The sequence below is a fragment of the Sturnira hondurensis genome, unplaced genomic scaffold (assembly GCF_014824575.4).
Source record: "Sturnira hondurensis isolate 20B ecotype Veracruz unplaced genomic scaffold, ASM1482457v3 Scaffold0004136, whole genome shotgun sequence".
Taxonomy (NCBI): domain Eukaryota; kingdom Metazoa; phylum Chordata; class Mammalia; order Chiroptera; family Phyllostomidae; genus Sturnira; species Sturnira hondurensis.
In genome coordinates, this window is record NW_028076767.1 from 40,764,408 (window position 1) to 40,789,259 (window position 24,852).

Below are 24,852 nucleotides of genomic sequence, written 5' to 3' on the forward strand. Positions count from 1 at the left end.
TCATTATCATTCATTTTCTAATTTCTTTCATGATTTCTTCTTTGAACCGTGGGTTATTTCAGTGGGAGTAGAAGGAGCATACCTCAACATAATAAAGGCCATATATGAGAAATCTATAGCCAAAATCATACTCAGTGGGCAAAAACTAAAAGTTTTCTCCCTAAGATCAGGAACAAGACAAGACTGTCCATTTTCACCATTTCTATTCAACATAGTATTGGAAGTTCTAGCCACAGTGATCACACAAGAAAAAAATAAAAGGCATCCAAATTGGAAAGGAGGAAGTAAAATTATCATTGTTTGCAGGTGACATGGCTGTGTACATAGAAACCCCTATGGCATTTTCTAATAGGCCCCACCAAAAAACTACTCATTCTAATAAATGAATTTAGCAAAACGGCAGGATACAAAGTCAGTATTCAGAAATTGAAGGCATTTTTGTACAACAGCAATGAGATATCAGAAACAGAAACTAGGAAAAAGATGCCATTTTCTATAACAACAAGAAAAATAAAGTACCTAGGAATAAACTTAACCAAGGGTGTGAAAGACCTGTATTCAAAAAACTACAGAACACTGAAGAAAGAAATTAAGGAAGACACAAATGTGTTCGTGGATTGGAAGAATTAACATTATTAAAATGTCCGTACTACCCAAAGCCATCTATAGATTCGGTGCAATCCCCATCAAAATACCAATGACATTTCACAGATACAGAAAAAATATTTCAGAAATTTATATGGAACTATAAATGACTCTGAGTAGCCATAGCAATTTTGAGAAAGAAGAACAAAGTAGAAGGGATCACAATACTTGATTTCAAATTGTATTACAAGGCCACTGTAATCAAAACAGTCTGGTACTGGCAAAAGAACAGACACATGGATCAGTGGAACAGAACAGTGAGCCCAGAAATAACCCCCTGTCTCTATAGTCAATTAATATTTGACAAAGTGGACAGAACCATAACATGGAGTGAAAATAACCTCTTCAATAGATGGTGCTGGGAGATCTGGACCGGTACTTGCAAAAAAAAAAAAAAAAAAAAGGAAAGAAACTGGACCACCAGCTTACGCTATACACCAGAATAAACTGAAGATGAATAAAAGACGTAAAGTCATGACACCATAAAAGTCTTAGAGGAAAACAGAGGCAGTAAAATGTCAGATGTCTCATACAGCAAGATCTTCACTAACATATTTCTTAGGGCCAGGAATATAAGGAAAGAATAAACAAATGGGACTATATCAAATTAAAAAACTTGTGCATGCCTGAAGAAAACATCAGCAAAATAAAAAGGGAACCAACTGTATGAGAAAACCTATTTATCAATGATACCTTGGACAAGGGTTTGATCTCCAGAATGTATAAAGAACTCATACGACTCCCCATGAGGAAGTCAGTCCAATTAAAATGAGCAAAGGACCTGAACAGATACTTCTCCAAGGAAGATGTATAGAGGACACATAGACATATGAAAGAATGCTCAACATCACTAGCCATCAGAGAGATGCAAATTAAAACTACAACAAGATACTACGTCATACTGGTCAGAATGGTCATCATTAACAAAACAAGTGCTGGCTAGGATGTGAGAAAAAGGGAACCCTAGTACACTGTTGGTGGGAATGCAGACTGGTTCAGCCACTGTGGAAAACTGTATAGAATTTCCTCAAAAAAACGAAAGATGGAACTGCCTTTTGATCATGTGATCCCACTGCTGGGATTATATCCTAAGAATCCTGAAACACCAATTCAAAAGAACCTGGGCATCCCTATGTTCAAAGCAGCAATAGTTACAATAGCCAAGTCCTGGAAACAGCCTAAGTGCCCATCAGTAAATGAGTGGATAAAAAAGCCCTGGTCCATTTACACAATGGGATACTACTCAGCAGAAAGAAAGAAGGAGCTCCTACCTTTTGCAACAGCATGGATGGAACTGGAGAGTATTATACTAAGTGAAGTAAGCGAGGCAGCAGAAGACAAATACCATATGATCTCATCTATAAGTAGAACTTAATGAACAGAAGAAACGAGCAAAATAGAACCAGAAACATGGAAATAAGGAACAGACTGACAGTGACCAAAGGGGAGGGAGGAGAGGGATAACAGGGAAAGGAAGGGGAAGGGTCTAGTCAAGAAACGTGTAAAGGACCCATGGTAATGGACAACAGGCTGGGGATTGACTGAGGGGGCAGGAGATGGGAGGGGTAGGGGGGAGCAATGGGGAAAAATTAGGACAACTGTGATTGAACAACAATGAAAAAATAAATGAAATGCAAAAAATACCCAAATAAAATTTTATGGATTTATACAGTATTTAGTCATGTCTGTCTTACTGTATTCAGCATACAGTAAGCAGGACATTGATGCTTACACTGTTCTGCATTTCATTTCCTTCACTACTGGGTATTATTTCATTGTATAAATATAATATAGTTTATCCATTCATGCATTGTCACACATTTGGGTTGTTTCTGCTGCCTAGACATTATGAGTTAATCTGCTGTGAACATTCTTATGTATTTGTGGAGAGATACGTCTTAATTTTTGTGGGTAAATAATCCACTGTGGAGTTTTACTGTTAGTTTTTATCTGCATGACTAGAACAGTACAGGAAGGGGGGAAGAGAGAAATATCCATTAGTTGCCTCTCCTCCACCTGCTACTCGGCATGTGACTTGACCAGGGATGGAACCCTCAACCTAGGTATGTTCCCTGACTGGAAATTGAACCTGAAGCCCTGTGGTGTATGGGTCAAGGTTCCAACCAACTCAGCCACCAGGTCAGATCTCTTGGTCTTTTACAGTTTTGCATTTGTTAGCAAATTTTAATAGTTAGAATATGTTCACATGAAAATAGAGATCTTTGGCTTCTCTTCAAAAGTTAATCTGCTTTCTGGGGGGTGGTTTTTTTTTTTTCAGTTTTGAAGAATTTAATAGTCCTGCATAGGATGTGTTTATTTATTTTTTTAAATATATTTTATTGATTATGCTATCACAGTTGCCCCATATTTTTTCTCCCCTCTATTCCCCTCCACCCTACATTCTCCTTCCCACCAGCATCTCCCCCCTTAGTTCATGTCTATGGGTCATACATATAAGTTCATTGGCTTCTTCATTTCCTATACTGTTCTTAACCTCCCCCTGTCTATTTTGTACCTACCATTTATGCTTCTTATTCCCTGTACCTTTTTTCCGCTTATTCTCACCCCTCTCTCTCCCCACTGATAACCCTTCATGTAGTCTCCATTTCTGTGACTCTGTTCCTGTTCTAGTTGTTTGCTTAGTTTGCTTCGTTTTTGTTTTGTTTTGTTTTGTTTAGGTTCAGTTGTTGATGGTTGTGAGTTGTCGTTTTACTGTTCATAGTTTTGATCATCCATTTCTTAAATAAGTATCTTTAACATTTCACATAAATATAATAATAACTTGTGATATGAACTCTTTTAACTTTACCTTATCTGGGAAGCACTTTAAGCCTTTCCATTCTAAATTATAGCTTTGCTGGATAGAGTAATCTTGGATGTAGGTCCTTGCTTTTCATGACTTTGAATATTTCTTTCCAGCCCCCTCTTGCCTGCAAGGTTTCTTTTTAGAAATCAGCTGATAGCCTTATGAGCAGCACTTCTTTGTAGGTAACCTGTTATGTCGTAAGGGGCAGAGGCTTAGGTATTCCCCAGGGTGGGGCAACTCAGGTTGCTGCATTTGAGGCACCGTATGCGGAGGAGGGGTTCCAGAGGAAACAGTGCCACTTACTTGGCTCTTGGATGGCTTTTGGTCACTTCCCCCGCTACTCACAAGCAAACTGGGCCCTTCTGGTGCTGGTTCCCGAGTGAGTGGGTTTCTTTACATTCTAGAACCCTGTGGGTCTCTCCAGCGAACTCTCCTGTGAGGCTGGGAGTCTCTTCCGCTGCTACCTCAACCCCCACATGTGTTTTCAGCCAAAGGCTTTGAGGCTTTATTTCCCTGGGCTGGAACCCGGGGTTGAGGGGTCTGTCTTGCTCCCCAGTTGTTTCTCCGGTTTATCTGCACATGAATGTGGCACTGCCCAGAATGCAAAGTGCCAGCTTCCCACCCAGGTCTGCCAGTTGCTTCTCTGCCCAGCTGCCCATCTCCTCCCTTCCTACCGTTCTGGATGGATGTTTCTTCTTTAACTCCTTGGTTGTCAGACTTCCATACAATTCAGTTTTCTGGCAGTTCTGGTTATTTTGTTTTAAAACTTTTTGTTGTCCTTCTTTTGGTTGTGTGAGGAGGCAAACGGTATCTACCTACACCTCCATCTTGGCTGGAAGTCTCAGAATGTATTTATTAATCAAACTAGATTTCAACTTAAGCCATTTTTTTAATAAGATATTTCAAACTTTTTTTCTCATTTTTTTTCATTTTTTTCATGTAAACCCATTTATATAAAATTGTAGAGCAGGTAAAACTGATCTGTGGTGGAAAAATTCAGAATCGTGGTTGTGTTTAGTGGTATTTACTGGGAAAGAGCATGGGAGAATATTCTGGGGTGTGGCAGTGTTTATAGAGGTTTTGGTTAACACAGGTGTACATTTGCGGAAACACTGAATGGTACACTTATGATTTGTGTATGAGTTTTATATTTCAGCCCCAAAAGATAGAATATTTAAGTGTATATGTACTGATACCTGCTATTTATTGTACTTGAAAATGCACCAAAAAATAAGTTGGCTTTATGAATGATGGATTTGTCAACAGATGTGTAATAAAGTAATATAGTTTAAAATGTTAGTGATATACTGCATTGGTGGGTATACAGATGTTTATTACATAATTCTTCCATCTGAATATATATTTGAAGGTTTCGTGGTACAATAAGATGTTAAGAAAGACTTCATAGTTTTTTTCAAAAGAATTATGAAGAAAAGGCGTTAGCCTAAGGATATATTTATAACTAGACTTTCTGAGATACTTGGTTACATGCCTCCCTAGTTGACTTTGGATGAACTGACTTCCACCTACCGTCCTTGTGTAAACCTGGTAGTTCTGGGCAGTATCAGTGATCTGCTTTTGGACCCCAGGTCTCTGCATTTCCATAGTACTTCTTGTTTGTATAGGATAAGTGGAACTGGAAGCAGAAATGAGAAGCAAGACTTTATTTTCTAAAGTTCAGAAGAAAATATTTGTTACCTGCCCTTGAAGCTTAGGTATTGATTTGGCTTATAACTTTCTCTGGATAATTATTACAATTATCTTATCTGGCTTTTATCTCAATCTGTGTAACTCTGTGTAATAGGTGGTATTGTTTTGTAAATAAAATAAAACGTACATTAATTTTTTTAAGTATTATATAATTTCCAAATAATTGGAGGCTTTCTTCTGTATCTTTTTCTTTACTGATCTGTATTTTAATTATACTATGCTATGGTAAGATACCACATGTGTTTTTATTTTCTAATATATTGTAGGCATTTGGCTTATTTGTGAAAATCATAGTTGATACCGTGTTATTCAGGTAACATGAACTGGTAACAAAATACCAATCGCCTGGAATGCCAGAGGAATTGTGATTAATTGGGGTTTTTTGTTGTTGTTGTTGTCATATCTAGATTATTTCCTACTTCATTATTGGCTTGATATTTTTATCAGCTATTACTTTGTTTTCCCTGTCTTAGTAACATAGAATGAACATTATTTAGTATCTGTTTAAGACTTTTCAGTGCTTACATGTCATTATCATCAACATGAACTATACTTAGAGAAGTACAAAATGAATCTATCAGCCTTAGGGAATAACCAGAAATAGCTTGGTTTTTTGTAGTTTAATTCATGTTTATATATTTTGCCCCAGTCTCATTGAACAGTTATTTCTATCAGCTGTCATTTATTTAACAAACATTTCGTGAGTACCAAGAAATTCAGCAGATGTGATCTTAGATTTTGAGGAATTTTCCCCCCAGATATTGCCTGTGACCATCAAGAGAGTCAAAAAGTGTTACCTTTAAGAAGGACATTATTGATTTTTTACCCCAAACAGGTGGACAGGATAATATATCATTGGAGTGATTTTTGTTTTTGATTTTTTTCTGTTTTTTTTTTTATGGTGACTTTTTTTTACAGAAGAATCATTTTTTCAGGGACTTCTTTTTTTAAATATTAGATATTTTTAAAATTACATTGATTATACTGTTAGAGTTGTCCCAATTTTCCTCTTTTACCACCCCACCCCCCCAGGTAATCCGCATACTTTTGTTCACGTCCATGGGTCATGTGTGTAAGTTGTTTGGCTACTCCATTTCCTATACTGTACTTGACATCCTTGTGGCTTTTCTGTGACTGTCAATTTGTACTTCTTAATCTCCTCACCTCTTCTTGCAATTTAGGGAACCCTTTTTGCAGGGTTTAGGGAAACCCTGCCCTCCCACCTGCCAACCATCAAAATGGTCTCCATATCCATGATTCATCTCTGTTCTTGTTTGCTTAATTGTTTTGATTCATTCATTGGTATGTGTTATTGCCATCTTACTGTTCATAGCTTTGAACTTTTTCTTAAATAAGCCTCTTTAACATTTCAAAGAATAATGGTATGATGATGATGAACTCTTTTAGTTTTTTCTTGTCTGGTAGCTCTTTATCTGCCCTTCAATTTTGAATGACAGCTTTGCTGGGTAAAGCAATCTTGGGTTTAGGTCCCTGCATTTCATGACTTGGAATATTTTTTGCCAATCCCTTCTAGCCTGCAAAGTTTCCTTTGAGAAATCAGCTGATAGTCTTTTGGGGACTCCCTTGTAGGTAATTAACTGCTTTTTTCTTGGTGCTTTTAAGATTCTCTCTTTATATTTAACCTTTGGCATTTTAATTATGATGTGTGTTGGTGTGACACATCATAATTAAAATAATACTAGATTTATTAAAGCTTTAAATTTAGTTCTTCTGTAAATTGTTAAGGCCAATTTACACATCTAATTATATATGTAGCCCTTTTAAAGGGCTTAAAGTATAATTAATATTAAGCATCTTAAACTTTATTTTAAACTTAATATATCCTGTTTTTTCTGTCTCCCAAGTACTTAATAACCTTTAAATTCAATTAACAGATATAATGAGACATGGTTTTTAAAAATACTCCTATATAAGTTAGATAGAGGCTTAGTAAGATTATCTTAGCTCAACTCAAATCACAGGAATAAATCAATCTCTTAATTATTTTAATTTGAAATCCAAGGATAATCTGTTATTTTAGGTGCTTTTAGAACATAAAATATCAAATAGATACAGATTATTTCTAAATTTGAAATAAAATGTCAGTGTCATAGATTACTTTTTAAACTTCAAGGGGCTAAAATTAGAGACTTATTACCAAATGAGGAAATAATTGTATCATCCCAACTGAAGAACATTGAAACTAGGTTCATATCCCAGCGCACAGAGGTTTCTTAATAACCAGATAAGTGATCCTGAGACGTTATTCTTTTCTCCGTCAGAGATAGAACTTCAAATCCATGCTTTCCACATGCATGGTTCCCAGCTCGAATTTCTGTATTCACATTACATACATAATAATTAATTTTTATGACTGTTCACCAGTCTACAGCCCCTCAGTGAAACTTATAATTTCTTCTTTCACTACTTCAGTTGGGTTTTGCTTTGGTGTTTTCAACTCCGAAAATACTTAAAACGTTCTCCGTGTTTGGTTCTATGTATCTCTTTAGGATTTGTTTGGCCTGTGTGGTCACAGTCTATTAGTGACATGCTACCTATCTTAGCAGTGCTGATTGTATTAAAATGACCTGTGGTTAAAAAATAATGTAGAGGAATGGCAGCATTAGAACACATAAAATGAGTAGCACACCATGTAGCCCAAGAGAAACTTGTTTGTATCCTAAGAGTGCTAAGAATGCTTTTGCAGTGCCCTGATATGCAGATGCCTAGTGATTACAGGAAGACGCTACATTTGCATTGTGTTTGTGTCCCCTATAAATATTGAAATAAGATCCTTGTTTTGTGCTAAAGAAATTTCTTCAAAGCAAGGTTTTTTGTTTGTTTGTTTTTTAATTTTAAGAACTTTAGAATAAAGCTTTGGAAAAGGAAGTATGTGGTGTAAGAAAAAGGTAAGGTGGGGGTCCACAGACACAAGGTCATCTAGTGCTTTCTGATACTACACAAGAATCAGTAGAATCTGTTTTACTGCAGAATTGCACTGTATTTTACCAAATTTAGGTTTAGGGGTTTTGTTTGTCATTAAGCACGTAAACCATAAATATTTGCTGTCTTTGTTACTCTTCTAATAGAAGACTTTTCTTATGTAGTATTTGTAATCAAAAAGTAAATCTTCTGAATGTTAATCATTTAGGAGTTTTGTTAAAGAAGATGCAGAAAGTATTTAAGTGGTATTTTCCAGACTCATCCCTTTAAGAGCTGTGTGACAAACAGAAATACCTCCACACTCAGTGGGTAGCCAGTGGGTTTTCTGCGGGGGGTTTCTACTGAGAGCTGACAGAGGGCATCTTGGCAAATGTTCAGAAACTCACATTAACTTAGTTGGGCCCTGCGTGGAACCTCATGTTCAGCAGAATTCTTCTGACCTGCCTCTGCATGCTAAGCTAATCAGCAAACACCTAATGAGCCCACTCCAAGAAACAGACTCTCTCCCAGCCTCCTTCATTTTCATATGTTCTCTGGGGGTGGGGAGACAGGACTTTATGAGGACTGATGATGCTGCAAAGACCACAATAATGATAATTAACTTGCTGAATTTAGAAGATTATGCTGTTAATTAGTTGCGAAATAAAGATAAGTAATAGAGTAGCAGATGGTAGGATAACACCCAGGAGAAGGAGGGTTATTACTCTGATGAGCTTTTGTGGCACATATGAAATATGGATCTAACTTTTTCATAAATTGTTTTTAGAGAACATTGTTTTTTCTTTGAACTATGATGGAATAGTTTGTTCCTGCTAAGTTCTGACAAATATGATAAAATCTGTTTTCAGTAGTATAACATAGAACTTGAATAGCATTATTTTTCGTTTACCTCTTAAAGTGAATATGTCAGATCAGCACAACAGATAGAATCTGTCTCTGAAGAGACCAGAGACAGATCAGTCTCTGATCTCTTAAAAAAAGTTTTCAATAGTAGTTGAATTTTATATTGTTAAATATTAATTCTAAGCATTAAAACATTAGTCTTCTTAGAAATACAGTAATAAAGATGTTTTCATTTTCTTTCAAACAAGGTATACACCTTCAGTTTGAAATTAAAATTATGTCTGTTTTATTGTATATGGTGGAGAATATAGACTTTTAAATAATTTAATTTCATTGAGCACTCAATCTTGTTTTACTTATTGAGAGAAATTTTAGTCTCAGCAATGGACTGATACCCTTATTGATTCCTAATATACTTAGAATACTTAATATTAGACAAAAGTACTAGTTTTATAAAACTTGTTTAAAATATGTTCAATGAACTAAGAGTCAGTGGACAGAATTTCTTACTAATTTTTGAACAAATTATTTGTTTAAAATGTCTCTAGCAAATACAATATATATGGGTGGATTGTAGACATTTTTATATTGTAAAATTTATATGAATCATATTTAGTGACAGCTTTTTTCACTGAACCCACTCTGATTTTTTAGTTTACATATATATGTATTGCTGTTTTAAAAATCTGCATTCCAGAGCAGTGTTAATTAACCCTTGAAGATCTTTTTCTGAAATTTTGTACCCAGTGGCACACTTTCCAAGTCAGACTTGTTGTAATCAACATAACAGCATGGAGCAGACATTAGAGCTTCTTCACTGGCTGAGTGCTGAATACCCTAGGGCAGTCAGGAGAGGGTCACGAATGAATACTGATGCTGCTTTTAAGTGCTCTGTAAGGTAGTAACTTGTCCTACTAAAGATTATTCAAGAGAGTGATGTTTATGTACTTCAGACTCCCCTGTGTGTAGTTACTGTATTTCATTAATTCTAAGAGTTAAGCTCTTCACTATAAAACTTTAAATGCTTTCCAATTCTATGATGCTTTCTACCTAAGGACATAAAAATGTTTTACCAACATAAAATTTATTAAGTTTCACATCTCAATCACTACTTACATGTATGTACATTTTATATCCATAAATGAAAGCCCTAACCTAATGCTGGAGACTGGGTACTGTTCATTGTATTTTGACATCTGATATTCTATTTTTAAAAGATACCATCATGCAGAGACTGCCTCTCCAGATTCTTCTCTTTTGTTCTGCTTATATGACCCATACTTTCAAACTCTTATCATTTTACCTTTAATTTTTCTTTGACCATTTAACCTAAGTATTTCTACCTGAATATAACCAACCACTTGCTTTGTCCACTTACCTAATTTTAGTTTTAATTCACCCACTTCCATGTTATCCCGTCAGTTATAAGTGTCCAAAGCTCCTGTATTCTAGCCACTAATGTGGTAGTTCCTCCTTGTTTAAAAAAGAAGAAAAACAAGGAAGAACCAAAAATTTTATCTGGGTTTTGAAAGATGCATTGTATGATGTGGTCTTGAGAATTTGGTTTACATAATAAAATATGTCTGAGGCTAAATTAGTGACTAAGATGATCCTAAGTATAGTTTGAAAATACAAAAGTGTAGGAACTCGCCTGGTTCTTTGGCATCTCCATCCCACACCCATACAAAGAAAACAGAGGCTATTTTTGTAGAAATAAGGAACCTGACATTTTAGAGATCCTTTTATGAGTCAGGTACTTTTACATATTATATTTAATATTTACCTAAATCCTAGAAATTAACATTATTCAGTCTCAGTTTTATAGATAAAGAAACCGAAACCCAAAGATTACTGTATTTTACCATGTATAATGCACACTTTTTTGCCTACGTTTTTGAGGGGAAAATAAGGATGTACATTATGAATGAGTATAATGATTACGTTCCATGGGTATAATATGGGCCTAATGATCCTGTGTATAATGCACACAAAATTGTGGGTACGCATTATACACAGGAGCACCTTATACATGGCAAAATACAGTAAATGGTTTGTTCAGTCACACATAGTTTTAGGCAGAGTTAAATTCTGAACAACATAAAGTGTCTTCTCAGCTGTATCCAATATGTATACATTATATATACTAACCAGTAAAGATACTAGTACTTTACATATTGTAGAACTCTTTGCAATTCATAAAGAAGTATTCCACCATCCCTGGCTGTTGTGGCTCAGTGGATTGAGTGCTAGCCTCCAAATCAAAGGGTTGGTGGTTCGAGTCATGGCCAGGGCACATGCCTGGGTTGTTGGCCAGGTCCCCACTAGGAGGCACTCAAGAGGCAGCCACACACTGATGTTTCTCTCCCTCTCTTTCTCAGCCTCAAATTTTATTTCTTGATCACTCCTTGTGTGGTTTGGACAAATCTAGGATTTGAACTTAACTAATGGCTGGCTGTGTGACCTTGGACAAATGATCTCTGGTTTCTGAATCTATAAAACGGGGATATTGTCCTATTAGAAATTCATTGTACATTATGCTAAGGGAAAGAAGCTGGATTCAGAAGGCTCTACACTGTATAATTCCATTTAGATGGTATTCTGGAAAAGGCAAAAACTCTTGGAGTCAGAAAACAGGTTAGTAGTTTCCAGGGCTGGTTGTATGAGGAGGGAGACAGGACGGGAGCATGAGGGAAATTTGAGGGTAATGGAACTGTACTACACTCTGAGTGTAGGAGGTGGTGCTACAACTGCATGTGCTTGTTAACACTCAGAGAACTGTACACTAAGATGAGTTCACTTTACTATGTTGAATTTACAACTCAGTGAAACTTGTTTTAAACTACTGACTTTGTTTTTAAAGTCATACTCAGAATCTACAATGATTAGCGGTAAAGAGAAAATGTCCACTAACAATTGTCCATGTTTAACTATTGCTTAGTGGAAATTTTGTGGATCTTTTCATATATGCTTCAGTTTTTAAGGAATCTGGATTAGATATAGAAAGTAAGATATGCATAGATGAAAATTAAGAAACTTCAAATTTCCAAGTAGTTGTTAAACTTTCTAAATTGTTCTGAGTTGGCGTGAATGAAAGCAATTGTGCTAGAATCATTGGGGACCTTTTTCAAAAGCTCTTCTCTCTTACCCACCCGTTTCTGCTATATCCAGAGAAGGAAGAGAGGAGAGGCTACCAAGAATCTGTTTTTAACTTGTAACACCCAGGCAGTTACTTCTGGAATGTTTGGGAAGCACTGGATAGACTGCAACACAGTTCTCACACTGATGTTTGTAGCCTCCCCCCCCACCCCTGAAATTTGCCCCCGAGTGTGGATCTTAGGAAAAGATCATGGACATATTTCTGCATCAAATTTTGTGAGAGAACTTTATTTTGGGCTCAAGGACTACATCTCATTAATAAGAACATTTTCAGCACCAACAGTTTCAGGTCTTTCATCTCAGAGATACTATAGTATGATTACCTTGTGCTAATTATTTCAAAATACAGATCATAACAATAAAACTGTCCCCAAAATCATGTGTCATTTTCACCAAAGAAACCAATTTCTGTTTGTTAGCAAATACATTTGCTGTTTACCTGTGTAATAAATCAATAATGTACCAGATGCTAAAAAGGATGCAAAAAAAATATAAGGCAATCTCTGCACTTAAAATGCTTACTGTCTAATTGGGGAGATAATGTATTCACATATGATACATTTTTGCTGGTAGAATAATAAGGCTAATTCACATTGCATACTTTAAAGAGGTAGCCATAAATGTCTAGGGCCTCATTCTAACACTAGACTTTTCCTCCTCTTGACAATGGGTCAGGTACAGTCCAGTTAACAGGCAAAATGGAACACAGTGGAACAGATAAACTTGGAAGTAGATCTGCTTATTGGAGACAGGAAAAACCTAAGAGATGTAGGTTCTCAGAGAAGGTTTAACCTGATAGTGTAGTGGCCTTAAAAAGTGCTGTATCAGGTCATAGTCTAAGGAAGCACTGACATCAGACCTGCAGGCAGAAATCAGATGGTCCGTAACCGGAGAAGAAGAGATTTTGGTCTAAGAATCTATGAGCCAGAGAATATTGGAATATAGAGTATAGGAATGGAGTGGCTGGGAAGGGGAAATAAGTGTACATAATAAACTTGTATTGCTTTGTGTTGGTTGAACAAAGCTAGTTATTTTCACTCAATAGTGTTTTTATTTTTTACTCTTTCTCAAAATTGATTCAGAACAGCAAACTTTAGAATCTCTAGTACTATTATTAGACAAAAGACTCAGGGAAGCTTTCCAAAGGTCCTTTTGTTTATCTTATTGATGTTTATAGTGATCTTAGGAACATAACAAATTATGATAAATCAAAATTAACTTTAAAGCTGAATGAGTTTATGCACTCCTTGACAAATACCTTTTTTGGTTAATCAAAAAGTATGTTAAGAGTTGCATTTGGGTAGAAAGCAGAGAAATTTTTTTTAATTTAGTGTTTGCATTTCAGAGATTAAAAGCTGCTTTGACCCAGCAACATCCTCCTGTGACCAATGGCGATACAGTAAAAGGTCATGGTAGCGGACTGGTTAGGACTCAGTCAGAGGAATCTCGACCACAGTCATTACAACAGCCGGCCACATCCACTACAGAGACTCCGGTATGTTTGTCATTTTTATCATTCAGCACTGTTACAATCCTTAAAAAAAAAACAAATACAGTGTAACTTAAATGACTATGTACTTTGAAAAAAATTATTTCTGGTTATGTTGTTACTCTCAAAGTGTATCAGAAGCCTTAGGAAGAGTGAGTTCAGTGTAAAAGTATTGACATTAAGCAAATAGTCCAGTCCATCATCCCGTCAAGCAATTATTACTGTGTAGGACTCCCTGTATATTAGTCGGTCTAACATGGCACGATGTCCACCAATACTATACAAAGGAAGTATTTTTCTGTTAATTGTATTCAATACTTAATGTATATATGTAGCCCATTACTAGCACAAATCAAGCAATTCTTGCATTAAAATTTGTGAAACATCCTCAGAGGACAAGCTGTGCCATGTGGCAGCTGTTTGTACTAGAGGCCCTCTTCACTTCTCTCTAGTTTGTGACTGCCTGTTCGATGATCGATATTTCTATGGTAAAGGGCTGCTGTGCTTCTCTTAAATGTTTCAGAACTCTAGACCTTTTATCTTCTCTACCCTAAGACTGTTAGTGTGACATGAAAAAGCAAAACTTTGCATTTAAATAAACAGGTAAACAGCGAGTTTCCAAATGCCTTCTAAGCAAGGGTATTTAGATAATTCTGTTTTATCTTTATGAAACTTATGACAAAGTGGAATGTAGTTGTCATCCACTAAACAACTTTTACTAATTGTCCAAGAGAGAGGGAAAGTAAGTAAGTATATTTTATTACCATAATTCAGGGGTTAGCAAGATGGCTCACGGGCCAAACAAAGCCCAGGGCTGGTTTTTTTTGTATGATCTGCAAGCTAAGCGTGGTGTTTATTTCTTTAAACATTTATTTGAAAGGAAAGAAACAAATATAATTTATTTTCTTATATTAGCTATAGCTTCCCTGTCTAATTTTTATCTATATCTTTATATTTGATTTTATTAGGTGAAAACTCCTCTGCTGTATCTCGCTAGTTTCCAGAATAGTTCATGTGTTTTTAATGAAGAGTGAATGAGTCAGTGAAAGAAAGGAAAGGAGGAGGTCCTTACGCTTCTCATTAGCCTCAGGTCCTTGTTAGGTGTAAAAATACACGAATGTAACTTACAGTTTCCACTTATCATACTTAGATTTATTTGGCCTTTGCTGTGAAACTGAATTGTCAATTAAAAAACATAACTGTTCTCTCCTATTTAGCCAAATGAGTAAAAGAAAAAAACCTGTTATAAGTTACAAGGATAAGGTAAATATTTCAAGCTTGCCTTTCTTGAAGCTAGCCATAAAAATATTTTTCTAAAAGAGTAACTTGGAATTATTATGTAAAATAAACAATCTAATACTTGGTCTTTATTACAGTTAAAATATAGTATAAATGGAATAACCCTAGTGGTTTTTAATGCTAGTTATTTGGAAAATGAATTAAATCATAACATTGTGTTTTTTGGAGTTTGTAGAGTGAAAACTAATTTGGTGATTTTCCTGCAGAAGTTATCTTGAGCTTGTATATTAGATTTTTGCCTGTTATCTACATCAGGAGAACATAGAAGTTTTATCTGTTCACACCATTTTAAAATATAATTAATTATAGGGAAAAGATCATTTCAGGCTTCTTTGGATCACGTGCCTGTGGCCACAAAGTGCTGTTTCCTTTGCACTGTGCCCAAGGCTTTATTTCCTGTCTTTTTATTCACGTGTTCCGTGATACAACTTTGGGACTTGTAAGAGGCTTGGAGGTATTTACTGCTGTATAGTCCTAGACGCTAGACAGTATCACTGGTGAGTGAAGCTTTCTGTCTCTGGCTGATCTGGGATAGCCAGGCCAATCTGTTGAGAGGTGGGGAGATGAATTATAATGAAAATCTGGACTCCTGTGGGATCCTCCCCACCAGGAAAATGAGCATTAATGAACCTGACCCTCAGAAAAAGATTGACCCTATATTTCAAAAACTGAAGAAAAGCTGAGTTAGAATCTCGTGCTACATAATGACATTTCCATCAGTGGTGGACTGCATATGTGGTGGTGGTTCTATAAGATTACAGTATATGCTTACAAGCAAATCTGTGAGGAAGAAAAACAAAAACAAAACACCAAACCACCATGGACATGTTTCTGAGAAGAGTGACCCCTCCTTCCAGAAGAGCCTCGGTCAGGTCCTTTACAAAGGATTCTGGAAGCTACGTTATAGGAGACGACAGACCCTAAAGACCCTCCAGTGGGGCCAGATGTAGAGGTGGATCACAGTCGTGTTGATGGCCCTGACCCTGTTTAGGCCTATGCTAATGTGTTTGTGTCTTAGTTTTTTTAAAAAATGTCAAAAGTAAAAAAATGAAATTTTGAATATCAATAGTAAAAGTGATAGAATAAGGATATAAGAAAATATTTTTGGCCCTGGCTGGTGTAGCTCAGTTGATTGAGTGTGGGTTGTGAACCAAAGGGTCGCTGGTTTGATTCCCAGTCAGGACACATGCCTGGGTTGTGGGCCAGGTCCCCAGTGTGGGCATGTGAGAGGCAACCACACATTGATGTTTCCCTCCCTCTCTTTCTCCTTCTCTGCCCCCTCTCTAAAAATGAATAAATAAAATCTTTTTTTAAAAAAGGAAGAAAAAATATTTTTGTACAGATATACAATGTGTTTTAAGCTAGGTATTATTATAAAAGGATCTATAAGTTTTAAAAAGTTCAAAGTGCATAAAATAAAAATTACAGCAATACAGGTTAATTAAATATTATTAAAGAAAAATGTTTTATAAATTTAGTGTATAATAAGTGTATAGTGTTTATAAAGTGTACAGTAGTGCATGATAATGTCCTAGGCCTTCACGTTCACTCACCAGCTACTCACTGACTCACCCAGAGCAACTTCTAGTCCTGCCAGTTCCGTTTATGGTAAATGCGCTGTACGGACACACCACTCACTAAAACGCTTGCTTCCGTTTCTGTTTATTGTAGGCTTCTCCAGCCCACACAACTCCACAGACCCAAAATACAAGTGGTCGTCGAAGAAGAGCAGCTAATGAAGATCCTGATGAAAAACGAAGGAAGTTTCTGGAGCGAAACAGAGCAGCAGCTTCAAGATGCCGACAGAAAAGGAAAGTCTGGGTTCAGTCTTTAGAGAAGAAAGCAGAAGACTTGAGTTCATTAAATGGACAACTGCAGGTACGGTCCATAAATATTTGTTTTAATCATCATGAACACAGCTCTTCCTTTCCTCCTTAGCCATCTCAATATTTTAGGTGTGTAGAGAACCTATATAAAACCTAATTTTATAAACCTATTTTGATACTGAGATGAAGTAATAGAAAACTTTCAACACTGATACAATGGAGATTTTAAATGTGTTTAAGTGTGTAGTACAAAAATACTTAAACTTAATAAAGTTGTGATATAAAGTTCAAAGAATCTTACAATTAAAAACATCACTGGTATTTTACTTTTCATGCTCGTTTTCTGGTTTGTATCACAATAAAGCTGCATTAAGTAATGGTGTTCTTAAGTTCTTTTCTTTGAATTATAAATTTTGTTTTGTTTTGTTTTATTTAAAGTGAATATAGTGCTCAAGAAAGGTGCCAGATTGACAGCTTTGGAAACTGAAGGACTCTTATTATCCACAGAACAGGTACAATATGGCCAGTGGCAATTGAAATCATTTTATACTGCCCTGCCAATGTGCCTCAGATACATTTCTTAGGAACCTCATGGGTGTAAAGGTTTAAGGCTCCTTCCTACTCAGTCTTTGGTAAGATTTCCAGTGGGGGAGAGCCAAGTCTGTTTTCTTCCTTCCTTCTTTTTTTTTTTTTCCTTTAAATGTTGTGAATGTTCTCCAGTAAAATCTACTGAACTATCAATCAATGAGCATCAACTAGAAAATTATGTTAGTGAATTGTAGGTGTTATTGATCAGTCTTCGGCGTTAATTCATTTCCAGTTAAAAACATATCTTTCTATATAATTGCTGATAACTGCTGTCTTCTTAAACCTATCTATCTTTAAAGATGTCACTTAGGAATCTCACTTCAGGAAATCTATTTCATAAATGCACATGTGTGAGTAAATTAATTAATGTATACAGGGATGTTACTGCTATATGTTTTAAATAACAAGAAAAAAGTCAGGAAAATCATGAATGTTGACTAATAAAGGAAGAGTTGAACAAGAAAAAAATAAATAAATAAAGATGTCACTAATATAAATGTCTATTTAAATGCTTAAGAAAAGTTCTTAGCATCAGGGATAATATTTAGCCTGTAATATAAATTTTATAACTTAAAAATTTGTCAAATGTGAGGCAGACATCTCTTAATACTGTGTTGTGATTTGAATGTTGACATGTTAATTTTAGAACGGATTGTCTTACAAAACATTGTAACCATTTAGAAAAATTCAAATGTGATTTACATCACAGAGACTTCAAATGTATACTTATATTTTTTAGACAATAGTATTTTTATAAAATATATTAATTTTTTAAGAAAAAATATGACTATTTTTCCTCTTAAATTCAATGAAACAGATTATAGGTACCAATTTATTTATACACTATAAATATATATATTCTTTACCAGGTCTCTCTTTTATAATATTAACTTTTAAAACTATTTTAACGATTTAATTTTCAAAGAATATTCATTTTATATTAGCAAAGTGATTTAAGTATGTATATTTTTTCTTTTGTTTTTAACTAACAAAATTTTTCTTCCAAATGACTAAGTCTACTTATAGTTGTAGGACATTAAACATCGTTAGCCTCCATTGTCTTACCTGTAGGGTAACTGCTAATCTCCTCTGGATTGTTGCATAAATCACTTGAGTATTTTTAGATACATAAATTTTTAATTGTAGTAAGATAAATTAATATTTTCCTATGTAATTTGGCTTACTTGCCTTTTTAAGAAGTGAAAATGCTTGAAAATTATAAATGGTAAATAAATTTAAGGTCTCATTTACAAGGTATTGTTGGACTTTAGGTTGGGCCAGTTTTCTGCTTTGACCCAAATTTTTGCGGTATTAACAACTTTTAGTGAGATAGTGCTTTTTCCTTAGTTATACTGCAGAGCTGGTCATCATTATTAATAACAATAGTACTTTGTTATTTGAAAAACCTTGGAAAGCTTGGAAAATTCAGGATTCAAAATAAATGTAATCTTTATTAATTTCATTTTTCCACTATACAAACTACGGTGAAAATATCATTGTAAAATGTGTTACATTTTTATATTTCCTAAGTTGGGTAGACATTTCTTAGAGAAATAAAGGCAAGATTTATCATCTAAGTACAAGTTAGCTACACATCAATTTCAAAGCTCAAAACTTTTAAATAGAAGTCAAATTCAAGAAACCTCTAAATTAAAGTTACATTCAACTGTAGAGCTTAATACCTTTAATTATAAACAAAGCCAGTAAAATCAATATTTTTAATTATTAGAAACTGGTGATGATGGCATGATAGATAAGAAAGTATTCTCAGTTTTAGAGGTGCATACCAAAATATGAACACAGGTAAAATTATATGTTGTCAGGGGTTGTCTTTAAAATATTTACTCAAAAAAAAGGAAAAAGAATAAGGTCCATTTATATGTATTAACCTGAGAAATTGCCTGTAATTTATTGTTGTGGGCAAAAAGAAGGTTGCTGGAAATAGTCTGAATGTCCTTCAGTGGATGAATGGATAAATAAATTATTGTATATATACATACATTGGTATATTATTTAGTCATAAAAAGGATTGAAATGCTACAATGTGGATGAACCCCCAAAACATGCTCAGCAAAAGAAGCTAGACACAAAATCACATACTTTGTGACTCCACTCACATGAAATACCTAGAACAAATAAATCCATGGAGACAAAATGCAAATGGGTTGTTGCGGTCCACTGGGGAGAGGAGAAAAGGGAGAAACTGATGAATGGGTAACAGGTCTTAATTTAGAGTGATAGAGGTATTTCATAAGTAGATTTGTAAATTACTGTGTAAATGTACTAAACACCAGTGAATTACTATTAGAAAGGGAAACTAAAAAAACAGTCCCATTCACAATTACTTTAAAAAGAATAAAATACGTAGGAATAAATTGAACCAAGGAGGTAAAAGACCTGCATTTGGAAAATTTTAAGACACTGAAAAAAGAAATTGAATATACAAATAAGTGGAAGCATATACCATGTTCATACATACGAAGAATTAACATCTTTAAAATGTCCATAGTACCCAAAGCCATCTATCCATTCCACATAATTTCTATTAAGATACCAATGGCGTATTTCACAGAACTAGAACAAATATTCCAAAAATTTATATGGAACCATAAAAGACCTTGAACAGCAACAGCAATGTTGAGGAAAAAAGAATGAAGTTGGAGGAATCACGCTATCTGATAACAAAATTTGATGCAGATTCGTTGCTTTGTTCACTCAGTCATTTCAAATATGACATCCACACAGTACACATGCTCACTCAATGACATCTACTGCCCCAACTGACTAGTATAATGAAGTCATCATTGTTCATGCATGCACATGCCAGTCCACTCTCCTTGACTGCCAGCTTACATCGATGTTGCATAAACCATTCTTGTTATATTACAGTGGTTGGACTTTTTTATATACAATAAAAAGATTAATGAATGCTGAGGTGTAACTGTTCATATTTTTGCCAAATATATATTAGGTTTTTTATTTTTTAATATATTTTATTGATTATGCCATTACAGTTGTCCCATTCCCCCCTTCACTCCCCTCCACCATGCACACCCCTCCCCCACGATTCCCCCCCTTTCATTCACGTCCATGTGTCACAAGTTCTTTAAATTCTGTATTTCCCATAGTATTCCTGCCCTCCCCCCTATTTTCTACCTACTGTCTATGCTACTTATTCTGTGTACCTTCTCCCCCCTTCTCCTCCCACTTCCCTGTTGCTAACCCTCCATGTGGTCTCCATTTCTATGTTTCCGCTTCTGATCTAGCTGTCCTCTTGGTTTGCTTTTGTTTTAGGTGTGGTTGTTAGTAACCGTGAGTTTGCTGTCCTTTCACTGTTCATATTTTTTATCTTCTTTTTCTTAGATAAGTCCCTTTAACATTTCATATAATAAGGGCTTGGTGATGATGAACTCCTTGAACTTGACCTTATCTGAGAAGCACTTTATCTGCCCTTCCATTTTAAATGAAAACTTTGCTGGATAGAGCAATCTTGGCTGTTGGTCTTTGGATTTCATGACTTGGAATACTTCTTTCCAGCCCCTTCTTGCCTGTAAGGTCTCTTTTGAGAAATCAGCTGGCAGTCTGATGGGAACTCCTTTGTAGGTGACTGTCCCCTTATCTCTTGCTGCTTCTAGAATTCTCTCCTTCATTTTAATCTTGGCTAATGTAATTATGATGTGCCTTGGTATGTTCCTTCTTGGGCCCAAATTCTTTGGGATGCTCTGAGCTTCCTGGATTTCCTGGAAGTCTGTTTCCTTTGCCAGGCTGGGGAAGTTCTCCTTTATTATTTGTTCAAATAAGTTTTCCACTGGTGGCAGTTCCTCTTCCTCTTCTGATACCCCTATGATTCGGATGTTGGAATGTTTAAAGATGTCCTGGAGGTTCCTAAGCCTCTCCTCATTTTTTTGAATTCTTGTTTCTTCCTTCTTTTCTGTTTGGTTGTTTCTTTCTTCCTTCTGGACCACTCCCTTGATTTGAGTCCCAGTTTCCTTTCCATCACTTGGTTTCCTATGCATTTCCCTTCATGTCAATCAGTTTAGCCTTCATATGTTCCTCTAATTGTGGCTAAAATCAACCAGTTCTGTGAGCATCCTGATAACCAGTGTTTTGAACTGTGCATCTGAAAGGTTGGCTATTTCTTGGTACACTTAGCATTATAGGCTCTGGGGCTTTGAGCTGTCTTGAGTCATAATGTTTGGTCTGTTCGCACCTGTTATGTTTGAGGGGCAGAGCCTTAGGTGTTCACCAGGGCGGGCTACCCAGTCACTGGGTTGTGACGCTGTATGTTGGGGTGGGGACAGAGAGGGGAAAAAATGGTGCTTTGCTCCACTCCGCTCCCTCTCAGATTTCTGTCCCCTCTGCGGCTTCCCACAAGCAAATTGGGCCCCTTTGGTGCTGGTTCCTGGGTGTGTGGGCCCGTGTACTCTCCAGGACCCTGTGGGTCTCTCCAACGAACTCTCTGTGAGCCTGGGAGCCTCTCCCGGCCCCTCGACCCCAAGAAAGTCTTTCCAGTGGGTGCTTTCAGGCTCTAATTCCCATCGCTGGGGCCCAGTCAGCCAGCCACCTTGCGCCCTCACTGGGTCCACCCATCGCCACCCCATGCCTGGGACCCACCAACGGCTTCCGCTCCTGGGTCAGTTGGACCCAAAGATCTTTCCTGCCTGACCCCACTCTGCCACTGACTCTGCCCCTCTTACCGGTCTGGCTGAGAGGTTCATTGTTGTCAGACTTCTGTACAGTTCAGTTTTCACTGTTTTGGCTGTGTTTTTGTTTCTAAAACTTTACTGTCTTTAAATTTAGTTGTGGGAGGGGGCACAGTGTTTCCACCTACGCCTCCATCTTGGTCAGAAGTCTATGTTACGTTTTTTAAAATATTAATTATTCAACTTTATTGTCCTAGTCACAAAATTTAATTATACTTTAGCTTTCTAAAATCATCACTAAAAAGGCAATTTTATCAAATTGTATTAGAGATATTGAGTGTAATCTTGACCAAGAATTAGATGTTGTAATCATACATTATATTTTTTTGGTAATACATGATTTTTGTTGTCTTTTATTGGAAATGATTCTAACCTTTTTATGGCTTTGTCTTTCAGTTATGCACATTTGAGGGATTAGTTTTGAGTTTAAAACATCAGCATCTTTCCTTTGTGGACAAAAAGCTGACTCTTTACCAACCGTAACTCTGTAACCATAACTCTGTGGATAAAATTTGGGGATTTTGGCTTTAAAACTTAAGTATTGCAAAATGTATGTGAAGTAGAAGTTCAAGAAGTTTATAGAATCATTCTTTGATAGCTGGGTATGTGAAAAGTTTTATTCATAGGTTAATGATATGGAAATGGTTTTGTTTATTGGTCCATTGACTTCAGGAACAGGACCGAATCTTTAGCATTTATTGCTTGGAATAGAAAGGAAGATGCTATATGATGCCTGTTTTAATTTCTGGGGCGGGGGCGGGGGTAGAGATAGTATTCCTGTAATTACATTACTGTCTTCCTTCCCCCCTCCCCGGAGTTTTTAACTGTATATAGGGGGGCATGGGCAGCTACTTAATAAAATGCATGAGGTAAAGGCATTTTATTAAGATTTGGAGACCTAGTCCTCCTTTTTACTAGCCTTCACTAAAAATCTTTCTGAACCTTTACTCTCCTGTCTGTCAAAGTCATAGAATAGCAAGAGAAGAAACAGAAAAGTCTGGTGTATCTGTGCTAAGCAAATACTAGTTATTATTCATTCTGTCATTAAGCATCTGTTGTATGCAGGACATGTTATTAGACACAGGGAATATAATAGTGAAAAAGACACTGCCCTTGCACTTGCAAAATTTGTGGTCTACCAGAGGAGACAAACATGAAAGAAATAATTATAGTATGAGAAGAGGGAAGGGTCATTCCTCTTTTGTTTTGAAAAATATTTTCAAAATTGAGCACTGTTATCTCTATTTCTGTTGTCGACAAAAAACTATTTTGTTCTCAACTATAAGGTTTTGTATCCATGACAAGCTTTGGAACTGTTTGGCAGGAATCTTAATACTTCATCATTGATTTTTATGAAGACTAAACATGAGAAAAATTACATTTTTAGCAATGAGAAATTCCCCAAAGAAGAAATCATCTAATATTATTTTTTTTAATTTTGGGGGTAGTGACTAAACTAGTAAGTCAGAGGACAGAAATTTGTGGATTACCTGGTCATCATCTGTGGCCAGATATCAGTAAGAAGTTTTGGTTGATTGATAGGTTGGCTGCCCAAACATGATTTCATCAGTCTGATCTGCTGTAGATAAAGTGTAAAATATATATTTGCTTATTAGTATGAAATCATTTTTTGAGTACCTAAAAATAGAATGGAGCAATGGTAAGACAATGCCAAAATAATGTACATTTTATATTTTACCAGAATAATTTTTTCAGCATCTGCTTTACCTTACCAAGTATGTTTTACTTTGATTGGAAAAAATCAAAATTGCTCACATTTGAATGGGACTTTGACATTTTCATGTTTTCATGTCCTTTATTTTACTTCACCTCTTTTGTTTTTTTTGGTTTTTTTTTTTACCCCTGGACATAGAATTTCCATGGTCCTCTATAATGTAACTGTGTGCTTAGCCTGTGCCAGGCTATGCTGTGATGCTCTGAGGATGCAAAGAACAAAGATAATCCTGCCTTGGAGAAAGTCCCAGTCTGACATAGGTGACAAACTGGTAAACCCAAATCACAGTCCGTTGTGGTAGGTGGTGTGTTAATACACACACTCATGGCTATGGGAACAAGGAAGTGGACGTCTGACTTCTTTTCGTACACAACCAGCTCACTCTGTGTTGGGTTGACTGTTGTATGTGAGTTGAATAATTAGCAAGGTAAAAAGGAAAGACTTTCTAGGTAGAGACAACAGTATGTGTTCAGGTAACCATATAAAATTTATATTTTTTATAGGTGAAAGTGATTAAGTATTTCATAGGTTCAAACTAATGTGAAGGATGGCCACATGTACCAGATTATAAAAGATTTTATATGCTTGATATACCTATCCAGCCCTATTTTATATTACACAAATTCATGAGAGAAACTTGTAGACCTGAGTCTCAAAATCAAGTTGACAGAGCAGACAGAGGGAGAAACTTTCTTGGAAGTTATATGTTGAATTAGTCATAACATGGTTTCTCATCAATAGTGTCATTAATAAAGTGCTATAATTAGTGATATTGACACTAATGGCTGCAATATTTTATAAAAATGAGTTTTCTAAAATAAGTTCAGTTTTAAAACAAAACTTTTAAGTTTTCTCTTTAGTACTTTGATTGCTATGAACCTATTATCTCAAATACATTATTTTAAACAACTTTTTTATTAATGGTTCATATTTATTATAAGCATCAATTTTTGATGTGTGCTTTAAAATAGTGTTACAGTTCATTATTTGGGGGGTATCAGGAACTATTTGACCCAATAGACTTGCCCTTAGATTGCTTAACTTTTACTTTTTTGATTTTTGTATTTGTCACAGTTATCACATCAGGAGGCATAATGAGTCAGATCTGC

The 24,852-nt window shown here is 35.7% G+C and overlaps 1 protein-coding gene across 4 annotated transcripts in view; it reads left to right on the plus strand.

Annotated features, from left to right (window-relative positions):
• Window positions 1-24,852, plus strand: part of ATF2 (activating transcription factor 2) — a 78,201-nt gene that overhangs the window by 44,974 nt on the left and 8,375 nt on the right. For 3 of the 4 annotated variants that reach the window (XM_037044411.1, XM_037044412.1, XM_037044413.1), the window contains 2 exons: window positions 13,449-13,598; window positions 16,563-16,769. In XM_037044411.1, coding sequence (XP_036900306.1) covers window positions 13,449-13,598; window positions 16,563-16,769 — 357 coding nt within the window. Of the gene's footprint in view, window positions 1-13,448; window positions 13,599-16,562; window positions 16,770-17,155; window positions 17,226-24,852 lie in introns of those variants that run through there. The other variant, XM_037044414.1, reaches the window with a different exon arrangement.